The sequence below is a fragment of the Schistocerca cancellata genome, chromosome 1 (genome assembly GCF_023864275.1).
Source record: "Schistocerca cancellata isolate TAMUIC-IGC-003103 chromosome 1, iqSchCanc2.1, whole genome shotgun sequence".
In the NCBI taxonomy this organism is placed as follows: domain Eukaryota; kingdom Metazoa; phylum Arthropoda; class Insecta; order Orthoptera; family Acrididae; genus Schistocerca; species Schistocerca cancellata.
In genome coordinates this window covers 1,063,799,604-1,063,812,305 of record NC_064626.1, presented here as the reverse complement: position 1 = coordinate 1,063,812,305, position 12,702 = coordinate 1,063,799,604, and the positions used below count along the sequence as shown (strand labels likewise).

The 12,702-nt window shown below is 40.4% G+C and overlaps 1 protein-coding gene across 2 annotated transcripts in view; it reads left to right on the top strand.

Moving 5' to 3' along the window:
* LOC126090669 (uncharacterized) overlaps positions 1–12,702 on the top strand; it is a 144,954-nt gene that overhangs the window by 47,906 nt on the left and 84,346 nt on the right. For both annotated transcript variants that reach the window (XR_007521262.1, XM_049907004.1), the window contains one exon: positions 11,853–12,018. Coding sequence is in view for 1 of the 2 variants with exons in the window: in XM_049907004.1 (XP_049762961.1) it covers positions 11,853–12,018 (166 nt within the window). In the remaining variant the exon portion in view is untranslated. The remainder of the gene's footprint in view (positions 1–11,852; positions 12,019–12,702) is intronic.

The following is a 12,702-nucleotide window of genomic DNA, read 5'->3' as shown; positions in this document are numbered from 1 at the left end:
GCAGTCAACAATGAACCTATCTGTGACTAATATCATTACTCTTGAACAAAGGTAATCGATTGTCACTCGTTGGTACAAAGTCGACTGCCATATCTTTCTCCTTTTTTGTTAAAATTATTGTAGTTTTTTAAATCTCTATGATTTGTCTGTATGTACATGCATAATAATGCAATCTCCTCATTAAATTTTATTCCATGATCGGCATCTTCAAAAACATGTCCGCTACAGTCAATTTTTTCAGTTTGTTCAGACGACAGTTACTTTTGTCCCCAGAATGAGATTTTCACTCTGCAGCGGAGTGTGCGCTGATATGAAACTTCCTGGCAGATTAAAACTGTGTGCCCGACCGAGACTCGAACTCGGGACCTTTGCCTTTCGCGGGCAAGTGCTCTACCAACTGAGCTACCGAAGCACGACTCACGCCCGGTACTCACAGCTCAGTTGCTCAGTTGGTAGAGCATTTGCCCGCGAAAGGCAAAGGTCCCGAGTTCGAGTCTCGGTCGGGCACACAGTTTTAATCTGCCAGGAAGTTTCATATCAGCGCACACTCCGCTGCAGAGTGAAAATCTCATTCTGGAAACATCCCCCAGGCTGTGGCTAAGCCATGTCTCCGCAATATCCTTTCTTTCAGGAGTGCTAGTTCTGCAAGGTTCGCAGGAGAGCTTCTGTAAAGTTTGGAAGGTAGGAGACGAGGTACTGGCAGAAGTAAAGCTGTGAGTACCGGGCGTGAGTCGTGCTTCGGTAGCTCAGTTGGTAGAGCACTTGCCCGCGAAAGGCAAAGGTCCCCAGTTCGAGTCTCGGTCGGGCACACAGTTTTAATCTGCCAGGAAGTTTCATATCAGCGCACATTCCGCTGCAGAGTGAAAATCTCATTCTGGAAACATCCCCCAGGCTGTGGCTAAGCCATGTCTCCGCAATATCCTTTCTTTCAGGAGTGCTAGTTCTGCAAGGTTCGCAGGAGAGCTTCTGTAAAGTTTGGAAGGTAGGAGACGAGGTACTGGCAGAAGTAAAGCTGTGAGTACCGGGCGTGAGTCGTGCTTCGGTAGCTCAGTTGGTAGAGCACTTGCCCGCGAAAGGCAAAGGTCCCGAGTTCGAGTCTCGGTCGGGCACACAGTTTTAATCTGCCAGGAAGTTTCAGTTACTTTTGTGTTTGGTGAGGTGGGTATTAACACTTCTTTTCATTGTTCCAATATAAACCTTCCCACAACTACACGGAATTTTATACACCCCAGAGGTTGAAAAACGGTGTCGTGCGTCTTTTGCTGATCTTAAACATTCTCCGATCTTTTGGTGGGTCTGAAGATTGTTTCAACTCGAAACTTGGCCAGAACTTTCCCAATATGGTCCATAATATTGTAGATAAATGGAAGAAAAGCTTTCCCAGCCAACGGTTGTTGTTGCTGTTGCTGTTGGATGTTTTCGGACACTTTTCTTCTGGGATGGAGTGCTTGATCTATCTCAACAGTGTATCCAATTTTTTTTTTTTTAAAGCCGTTTGCAAATGATTTAGTTCCTCTTGCAAATAATCTAACTCAAAGATTTTATTAGCCCTGTCCACCAATGTTTTAATAACAGCTCTCTTCTGCCTGGGATGAGGGTTCAAATCCGTATGGAGGTAACGATCAGTATGTCTATCTTTCCTACGTGACCTAAAGTCTCATCTGCCTGTTTAATTACTGAAACATCCAAAAAAAATTAAGCTGCCCATTACTCTCTGTCTCCATAGTAAATTGTATCTGTGGATTAATACTATTTAAATGCTCCAAGAAACCATTCAATTTCTCTTCATCATGATTCCATGTCACAAAAGTGTCATCCACCTGCCAATACAACCTCAGAGGACTTATTGGCTGACTACAGTGCCTGCTGTTAAAAAATTCCATAAAAGAGTAGCAACAGCTGGACTTACAAGGCTCCCCATTGTCACTCCTTCAATTTGTTCATAGAACTCATTACTGTACTGAAAATGGGTCGTGGATAGGCAGTGTTGAAACAAGGCTACTATATCAGTGGGAAACATACCAGCTATGTAAGAAAGAGCTTCGTTAATTGGAACCGTGGTGAACAGGGATACCACATCAAAACTGACAAGGAAATCACTTGGGCTATTAGTAATCTTCTCCAGTTTTTCAATAAACTGCATAAAATTCTTAATATGATGATCAGTTTTTCCAGTATATGGTTGTAATGAGGAGTCAAAAATGCTAGACAGCTATTGAGTAGGGAATCCTGTAGCATTCACTTTGAGTCTCAGTGGGACATTAGGCTTAAGAACCTTAGGTACCCCATATAATCTAGGAGGGTAAGCTTCATTTTGCAAAGATATTTTTTATCCTCTGTAGGAATGGAAGACTTTTTTATTAAATAATTGGTAGCTGTTAATACTTTCGTTGCAGGATCCTTATAACTGACAGGATGCAAGAGGTCACTGATCTTCCTGTGGTAGTCTTTACTCTTCAACACAATGTTAGCATTACCCTTATCAGCAGTAAGTACGATAACATTCTTATCAGCATTAACCTCTTGTAATGACCTCTTTTCTCCTTGACACACATTACTGCTGGGTGGCTTAGCTTAACGTAGCATCCTGGCTGTTACCATCCAAAAGTCGTCAGCAGGATCTGATGGTAACAGACAAATCCCTGCATCTATATTAGCTACAATAGCCTCAGTGGAAACCTTCAGTGGAGGAATTGCAAAATTTCCTTCTTCGAGAGGACAGAAATTTCTTCCTTAGATGATTCTCTTCTGGACAAATTAGTAACCGTATGGGAATTGTCTGTAGCTAGTGTTTCGTGTCCACCCTTTTGTAAATTACCAAATTACTACTTCTGCCTATTAGAAGACACTTCCACTCTAAGTTCCATAGTTCCAAATTTTAGCCTATCCAACTTATTCCAATAACAAAACTGCATTGTATTGCTAAAAAATAAACGGGAATTTAACAGAAGACTGCTACTTACTGACAGTCCTTGATGTGTTTGGTGACTCGGCTCCCGTAGCATCGCCAGTTCCATATGTAAATATGTATAGTTAACTTGCTCTGAATGAAACAATCCTTTCACCTTCAGAAACTTCTGAACTGTCCTGGTGTCACAACAACACAGCAAAAAAGTGAGCATGCAAAGCTCTCCAGTCGTCATACAATAACAGACATACCCTCTCGGGTTGATAGAATATTATTGTACTTACTGCTGATAAGAGTAAGACTACAACAAGATGATCAGTGACCTCTTGGATCCTACCACTTATAAAAAATTGCAAAAGGATCCTGCATCGGAAGTGTTAGCAGCCACCAATCATTTCATAAAAAAGTCTTCCGTTCCTACAGAGGATAAAAAATATCTTTTCAAAAGGAAGCTTACCCTCCTGGATTATACGGGCTACTTAAGATTCTTAAGCCTAATGTTCTACTGAGACTGAAAATGAATGCTATTGGATTCCCTACTCACAGAAAAACTGATCATCATATTAAAAATTCTATGCGCTTTATTGAGAAGTTGAAGGGAATTACTGACAGCCGAGGTGATACACTTGCCAGTTTTGATGTGGTATCCCTGATCATCATGATTCCAATTAACAGAGCTCTTCTTTACGTAGCTCATGTTTCCCACTTGTTTCAACATTGCCTATCCATGGCGTATTTTCAGTGCAGTAATGGGTTCTATGAACACATTGAAGGAACAACATTGAGGTACCCTCCAAGTCCAGCAGTTGCTAATCTTTTTATGGAATTTTTTGAACAATAGGTGCTGCAGTCAGCCAATAAAAGTCCACTGAAGTTATATTGGTAGGTGAATGACACTTTTGTGATATGGAATCGTGGTGAAGAGGAGTTGAATGGTTTATTGGAGCATTTCAATAGTGATTAATCAACAGATACAATTTACTATAGAGATAGAGAGTAATGGACGTCTTAATTTTTTGGATGTTTCAGTAATTAAACAGGCAGATGGGACTTAAGGTCACTCATAAGGTACATAGGAAAGATAGACATACTGATCGTTACCTCCATACGGATTTGAACCTTCACTCTGGCAGAAGAGAGCTGTTATTAAAACATTGGTGGACAGGGCTAATAAAATCTGTGAGTTAGATTATTTGCAAGATGAACTAAATAATTTGCAAATGCCTTTAAAAAAATGGATATGCCATTGATGAGATAGATCAAGCACTCCATTCCAGAAGAAAAGTGTCTGAAAACATCCAACAGCAACAACAGTCTTCGGCTGGGAAAGTTTTTCTTCCATTTATCCACAATATTATGGACCATATTGGGAAAGTTCTGGCCAAGTTTCGAGTTGAAACAATCCACACACACACACACACACACACACACACACACACACACACACACACACACACACACACACCAAAAAAAGGGATGGTAGGGCAAGCAAGCACACCTGACGCACACACAACCACCAACTCCAGCATCTCGGGCTGAAATGCAACATCACATGGGTTTCGAGCAGCAATCTGGAGAGGGTTGGGAAGGGAAGGGAAGGGGATAGTAGTGGAGAGAGAGACAAACACTGTCTGGTGGAGTGTGCAGGGACTAGACTGCGAATAGACGCAGCATCAGGAGGTTCTGGGGCAGGAGAGGAGAGGAGAGGAGCGAGTGAAGACCGGCATGCTTTGGCAGAGGGCTGCACATAAACAGGGCAGGAGATGAGAATGGGGAGGAGATGATAGGACAGTGGGGGTGGAAACTGTTGGGTGGAGGGTCTGGGGCAGTATGTTACCATAGGTTGAAACCGGGATAATTATGGGAGCAGAGAATTTGTTGTAAGGATAACTCCCATCTGTGTGCAGTTCAGAAAAGCTGCTCGTGGAGTTAAGGATCCAGATGGCTTGGGTAGTGAAGCAGCCATTTAAATCAAGTGTGTTTATGTAATGACATTAGTTCGAGACAGCACGTGATGAGTGGTGGTGTCCCCTGTGCACTATATATAAACAGGACCTCCATGGCCAAGCAGTCAGTCGTTGGCTCACCTCAGGAGGAAGAACTTCTACTGTTCGACCATGACCTTTTAGCCTGAAAGTTTTAATTAATGCAGACACTGCTGACCATGAAAGTCTACACATTCTGTGCCTCCTTTCTTCAGAGGGGTTTTTAATTTTCCTGTTGTTGGAATCTGTCTTACCTCCTAACAAACAGTGATCAATTAGTGATACCATCAGAAAAAGAAGAAGAAGAGGAGGAGGAGGAGGAGGAGGAGGAGGAGGGTTGAAATTAGATGAGTTGTGGGCTTTAGTGCTAAATAAAACAAATAGTGCCTACTCTTTCCCACTGCAAGCTCCATAACCTATGTCGATGTGACTCTGCAGTCTTAGGCAGCAGTCTGATGATGTCACAAACTAACCATTGCACGGAAACATGTGAACAGTTCAGCTTGCTGAGTTTGTTTGAGATGGATCTGCTTTCTGAGTTGTTAAAGTCTTCACCATTGGAAGGCTCAATGTTGGACAGGGAATTATGCATTAGACCGTGGCCTTATTCACATAAAACAAATATCGCCAAACACAAATACTGGCCATGAAAGCCTGCATATTTTGTTGTGTTATCCAAGGGTTTCTATTGGCTCTTGTCTTTCGCCCTATGTGCTCCTCTACTGCCTTCACCATTTCTTCTCAGTGCTACCCATTTGTATTCTGTTGTATTTTATTCCTGTTTGTCGGTTGTTGCCTAATGCTTCTTTTGAAATTCTCAGCATTTTCTGCGTCTTTCAGTGTATCCATGTTTCATCCCCTTAACTTTCTGCCTTTCTGTCAGTTTTGATTTGCAGTTCATAACCCATAAATAATGTTCATGTTCCAAATCTGCCCTCAAAACATTTTGCAGTTTAAAATCTGGTTCCAAAATCTTTGTCTTACCATTGTATAACCTGTCTGACTCTTGTGTTCTCTGGCCTCTTTTCCACATACCTCATGTGCAACTTTTTTGTGATTCTTAAACCAAGTGGTGGCAACAATTAAATTGTGCTCTGTGAAAAATTCTGTAGGTGGCTTCTTCTTTCATTCATTTCTCCCAGTCTTTGTTTGCCTCTTTTCCTTTCTCCGTCTTTTCTGCTATTGAATTCCAGTCCACCATCAGAAGTGAAATTTTCACTTAACTTAACTAACCAAATAATTTCTCTTATCTCATCAGACATTGTTTCAGTCTCTTCCCGTCAACAGATAGCAGTCCAAGCCCCTCCTTTGTGGTCTCATATTACCATCCATCTGATTGAACTCAGGATCATATTGTGAGCCACACAAAAATTGCATTTACTATTGGGTCATGCCAGCTCACCCAGATCTCCCTGCTTTATCAGTTGGGATTTCATTGAAATTTTATGTCAACATTCTCCAATGTCCCCAATGAACTTTGGTAAAGTTTAACACACGAAAAAGCAATACTGGCTGTGATTTAGTCACTTGTTCGACTCCATGCACTACTTTGTGCAGAGAAAGTTCATATTTCTGGCAAATTTGAGCCGCCGTGCCTCAAGCAATATTGTGTTGAAAGAAATCAAATTTGGTCATCTTGTACAACCTTATGCTTTCTCTTAATAGTTATAATGGAAAGAATTTTATGAGCCAAATTCAGCCAAAAAAAATAAATTAGGCAGAATCGAGTGAAACTTGGCACGTAGCAACCTAACAACACAAGGTTCTCGAACATAACATTTTGATTATGTATCACTTTCTAATACTGAATAAATTAGTGTGAAGTTGAAGATTTTGTGAAAAGGTAAAAAATCCGGTATTCTTGACTTGATTTTGCAAAAAGCTGTGTTCTAAAAAGCTCTTCAAACTGGCCTCATTAGAAAGACCATGGTTTTAACCACAAAAAAAAGTGTATTTGGTTATCCAATTTGTGCTAACAATGCTAGATATGAATCAAAGTTGGTTGCAAAAATCACAGCACGAAAAAATAGCGAACTTTGTATACTTGTATCTCATAGAGGAAACACATGCTTAACATGGAACTCAATAGGCAATAGCTTAGTAGCAGAAGGATGCGGAATACAAAATTACATTCACCTGCCATTTTTCAATAGTCTACAAAGCGAATTGATTTTTGCAAAAAGGTGAAAATAGCATATATTCATCACTTCTTTTACAACGGTGGTTTTCTGTTAAAGCTTCAGAATCACTCTCATTTGAAACAGTGTGTTTTAAGCCCTCCCCAGAACAATGCGTTTAATTTCCAACATGTGCTAACAATGCTACATAGATTGAGGCAAAGTAGCCAGAAAAATTAGGCTGAGATTAAAGTTTTAACTTTGATTTCTTATATTTTGTTGATAAAGGCATCATAAACATGACATGTTGGACACAACAATGTAGCAACATAATTTTTTTTAGTATAAAATATCATTCACATACTGTTTTCCAAATTTCTGCAAAATCAGTTGAAAATTAATTTTCATAAAAATTGCAGAAATAGATCACATTCAGTCTATTTTTAGAAAATGAGTTTTCCATAATTGACTTCAGACTAAACACAGTTTGAAAGAACATATTTTCAAGCATCCAGAAATCACATGTGATCTTCCAGTACCTGAAAATTACCGTCAGATATGAAGGAATGTACTGTGGCTGTAGGCTACATTGCAGCAACCATTTGTCCACGATTTGTTACATGTGGCTTTTGTTTTTAAGCTGAAAAACAATATCTCACTTTATTGCATTGGTCGTTGTTGACATTATCACTACCGATTCAGGAACATGAACTGGGAACTATGTCGTCACAGTTGGGTATCTTCTTCAAGGTTCTCAAGCTTTTAATTTCGTTTGTTTCTTAATTTAAGTTCCAAAGTCTGCTTACAAACCCATTTTGTAAGTATCTTATCTTGGATTCTCAGACATGTAGGAGTATCCTGCATAGGTGGCAAGCAAATGGACCCAAAATTCACATTTTCTTCGCGCTGCGGTTTTCACTCCCATCATTGAGTCAGATTATCTAAGTGTTAGTTTGCGTTGGGTAATAAAATACATTTTTTGTGGTTGAAACCATGGTATTTCTAATGTGTCCAGTTTGGAGAGTTTTGTAGTACATAGTTTTTTGCAAAATCAGGCTGAAAGTACCATATTTTTGATCTTCAACTTCGCACTTCATTTATTCAGTATTGGACAGTGGCACATAAATGTTGTTTGGTGTATTGGTTACTACAAATCAGGTTTCAGGTTCGTCATACCTTTAATCCCTGAGACCACAAACTTTGAAATTTTTTCGGGCACCGGTTTTTTTCTTTTCTCTTTTTTTTTCAAAAATTTTCTGGCTGAATGTGTCTCATAAAATTCTTTTCATTATTATTGTTAAGAGAACATATTGTCACGTAGAAGAAGGTGTAACTAGATGAATGATTAACTTCACTTAACGAGGATTTTATTCAGCACTTGCACATACAAGAGTGCGGAGCAAAATGCCTCCAGCCAGAACGCATACAGTATATATACAGCTACAGAACATTCCAGTACAATGATTCTTGATATTTGTGGATACTTCTAGAATGTAATCGAATAGAATATAGAAATTAAAATTGTACAGTCCAGGTGAGTTTTGAACTCACGACCCACCATGCAACAGTTTAGTATCATAACAACTAAACCACGGTGGTACGCAGCTTTTTCTGCGACATTGCTCCCTCCTTAAGAGAATGGCGTCTCGGTGTTATGTCCACTTAGTCCGGGAATAAGTCATCAGTCCTCCATACTCCAACTCCCGATGACTGGCTTTCACCCTGGCAATGATCTTCTTAGAACTTTGTTTACCGCTACACTCTTCGTCACCTTTCTGCTTATTGCCTGTTGCTGGAGCTTCGAATTTACCCTGGGTTGCAGGCTTCATTCGAAGGACATGGACCGTATCTCTGATCTTTCGTCATCTTGTGTCAGGGTCGAAATCTTCAACTTCATAAGTAACATCAGACAACTGTCTTACAACCTTATAAGGTCCAAAGTAGCACCTGAGGAGCTTCTCAGAGAGACCAACCATCCAAACAGGAGTGAAGATCCAGACAGGTCACCAGGCTGGTAGACAACAGGGCGGTGGCTCGCCTCATACCTTTGGCGTTCGTTTTCTTGAGCCTGCAGCGTGTGGAGTCGAGCTAACTGCCGAGCTTCCTCAGCTCTGGTTAACATCTGACTGATGTAGTCAATGTTGTCCAAGTCATCAGGATGTAACGCATGCACAGTGTTCATTGTTGTAGTTGCCTCACGCCTGTGCACCAGGAAAAATGGCATAAATCCTGCGGTGTCTTGTTTGGCGGTGTTGTAGGCAAACGTCACAAAAGGTAGCATCTCATCCCAGTTGCTCTGCTCGGCATTGACGAACATTGATAACATGTCGGCCAAGGTCTTATTAAGGCATTTAGTAAGCCTGTTAGTTTGCGGATGGTAGGCAGTCGTCATGTGATGAGTAATGTTGCACTGACGGTTTATCTCTGTCGCAAGATTCAATTCAAAAACTTTCCTGCGATCCGTAATTGACGACCTTGGGGCACCGTGTTTTAATACAATGTCTTCCACAATGAGTTTGGCTACCTCGGATGCTTCAGCTCTTTTCACGGCTTTTGTAATGGCATAGCTTGTCTGATAAACAGTGCAAACAATAATCCATTTATTGCCACTAGCAGGCATTGGAAATCGTCCGAGGAGTTCAGTCCCAACATGCTGGAAAGGCGTTTTGGCTGGTGGAATTGGTATGGGTCGGCCAGGTGGTTTCTGAGGAGCTGCCTTCCTCCTCTGGCACTCTCGACTGTGCGACACGTAGTGATGGACACTCCTAAATAAACCTGGCCAGAAAAATCTCTTGCAGATTCTATCGTATGTCTTAAGAAATCCTAAATGTCCAGCCTCGGGTGTGTCATGGAATTTCTATAGAACATCTAAACACATGTGTTTAGGAATCACTGGTAGCCACCTCTTTCCAAACGGATCAAAGTTTTTCATGCAAAGCAATTCATTAACTACCTTATATTGTCCTTTCACATCCTCTGACGAATTTAAGGCAAGCATAATTTGAGATATCTTAGTGTCCTCCTCCTGCTCAGCAGAGATGCTGGAGTGCAGCGAGATAGTGACTATCTTCATCAAAGTCTTGATGATCTTACGCAGGGTTTCTTGAGAGACAGTCGGCATCTTGGTGTTTTCTTCCACTTTTGTACACTACGGTAATGTCATACTCTTGAAGATGTAATGCCCACCTGGCGAGTCGTCCTGTTGGTTCCTTAAGACCTGTCAGCCAACAAAGTGAATTAATGATAGTCTGTAACAACTGTGAATGTCCTCAGTCTTATATATGTTAATCAAATGTCTCTGAGAACACTATAATGTCATCTAAATAACAAAGACACATCGTCCACTTGAGGTGCCTTAGAAGATTATCCATCATCTGTTCAAAAGTTGCTGGTGCATTACACAAACCAAACGGCATTACCTTAAACTCATACACACCCTCAGGGGTGATGAATGCAGTTTACTCACGATCAGCCTCATCTACTTCGATTTGCCAGTATCCCGAGTACCTGTCTATGGTTAAGAAAAACTTAGACCCCATCAGACAATCTAGTGTATCGTCAATTCGTGGAAGAGGGTGAACGTCCTTTTTAGTTATCTTATTAAGCATACTGTAATAAACACAAAAGCGCCAACTGCCATCCTTCTTCCTGACGAGGACCACTGGTGATGACCATGGGCTCTGCGAAGGCTGGATGATGTCATTCTTCACCATTTTCTCTACCTCGACGTGAATTATTCAATGTTCCGTTGCTGACACACAGTATGCTCTCTGGCTTATTGGTTGATGGTCTCCAGTGCTAATCCAGTGCTTCACCGTTGATTTGTCTAATTTGCTCTCCACCTGTGGATTGAATCGTTCAGAGAACTCTTGAAGAATGGCAAGTAGCTTCTGCTGTTGTTCGTTAGTGAGATCTGGTGATAGTTGAGCTAGAAGAAAGGCATAACATACTCAAATAAGTGGTTCAGGAGAGACTAATATTCTATGTGTTCCATTTATGCAGAGTTGCAAAATTTATACTCACAATCGTCATTATTGTGGTCCAGATGATGTGCAACCCCAACAGTTCCGCTATGTGACTGAAGAAAAAAATGAGTAGAATGAACAAAACTACAGTATGTAGTATAAGAACAGTAAAAACATAGGAGATTCAGTCCAAGTTAGATAATTCAGACTCATTATGTATTTTAACAACATTACCCAGGTGTACACTTTGGTTGAGTTGACATCTGCTCCTCTTTTTCAAGGATATAATTTATGGAAGGATGATGGTTCAATCCCACGTCCAGCCATCCTGATTTAAGTTTTCCGTGATTGCCCTAAATCACTCCAGGCAAATGCTGGGATGGTTCATTTCAAAGGGCACGGCCGACTTCCTTCCCCATCCTTCCCTAATCCTATGAGACCGATAACCTCGCTGTTTGGTCTCTTCCCCCAAACAACCAACCAACCAACGGTATCCCAGAGTGAGTGGTGGCTGACGTCTCACAAACAACAAATTTAATGTAGTCTTCTTGTTAAGCAATTATGGTAGTGCATTTATAACTGAACTCTCCTCATTGCTCGTTGCCCTATTTCAAAATAGATTGGAAGAAATTTCTGCAGTGTGATGTATGTTAAAAAAAGTGTTGTTGTTAATCAAGATCTGAAATTCTCTCTCTCTCTCTCTCTGTCTCTCTCTCTCTCTCTCTCTCTCTCTCTCTGTGTCCACTTGGCTGTGGCAGTGTCCTGTTGGTCAACTTTCATTCCAATCAAAATGTATCATTAAAGTGATGTTTAACGTACTTACTTTGTACATGATTGGTCAACAGTAACAAATTAGATATCTCTGATATGTTTGCAGTCGCACAATGACCTTAGAGCTGCGTACAATGAACTTGAAAGCAAACTGCACACACAGAGTACAGCACTTATCGCTCTGCAGCAACATAATAAGCAGCTTACTGCTCTTGTTGAAGTACAGGAAAAAGATGTGAATGAGTACAAGGACAAGAGTGAAAGAATAGAAGGTACGGCATTAAGTTGAACTATTTCTGTGCAATATTGTCAGTTATATTAATTACATTTGTGTAGCTCACTTGTGAAGTGCTGCTGGGTTTGTATAACATATTACTGTTTTTTAAGTGAAATAATCATTTTGTGAGTAATCAAGGAGTTCCTACAGGTAATTTTGTTAAGACAGATCAGTACATTTAATTTTGATTTGAAACTTATAATTATGTGCAAAACATATTTATGCTGCTGATATATTAACTTGTACATAATCTTTTTACATTAATAGATCCTTAACATTATTTATAATCCATAAAGACTCAGTACTTTCAAAATGTAGTTTTGCTCTTTCAAGCGCACTCAACATTTCCCCAGAAGATTATGACATTTGACAGTATTGAGTGAAAGTGTGCAAAATATGTTAGCAATCCCATGTGCAGCTCAACACAGTGAGATAGATTTTTAAGTGCAAAGCAGACAATAGTGAACTATTTGGTTAAATAATTGACATATTTGTACCACTTTAGTTTATTATCTATCTGGATGCTATGTTAAGCATGGAGCCTCATCCAGGGTATGCCCATAGATCTCTGCATGTGGTATCTGTAAATCTTTTCACTGATTGCCTTAGTCATTATTAGAGATAAAACGAACTACTCGAATTGTGATGCCGAGTGGGGAATCTTCTGGAGTATGGCTGG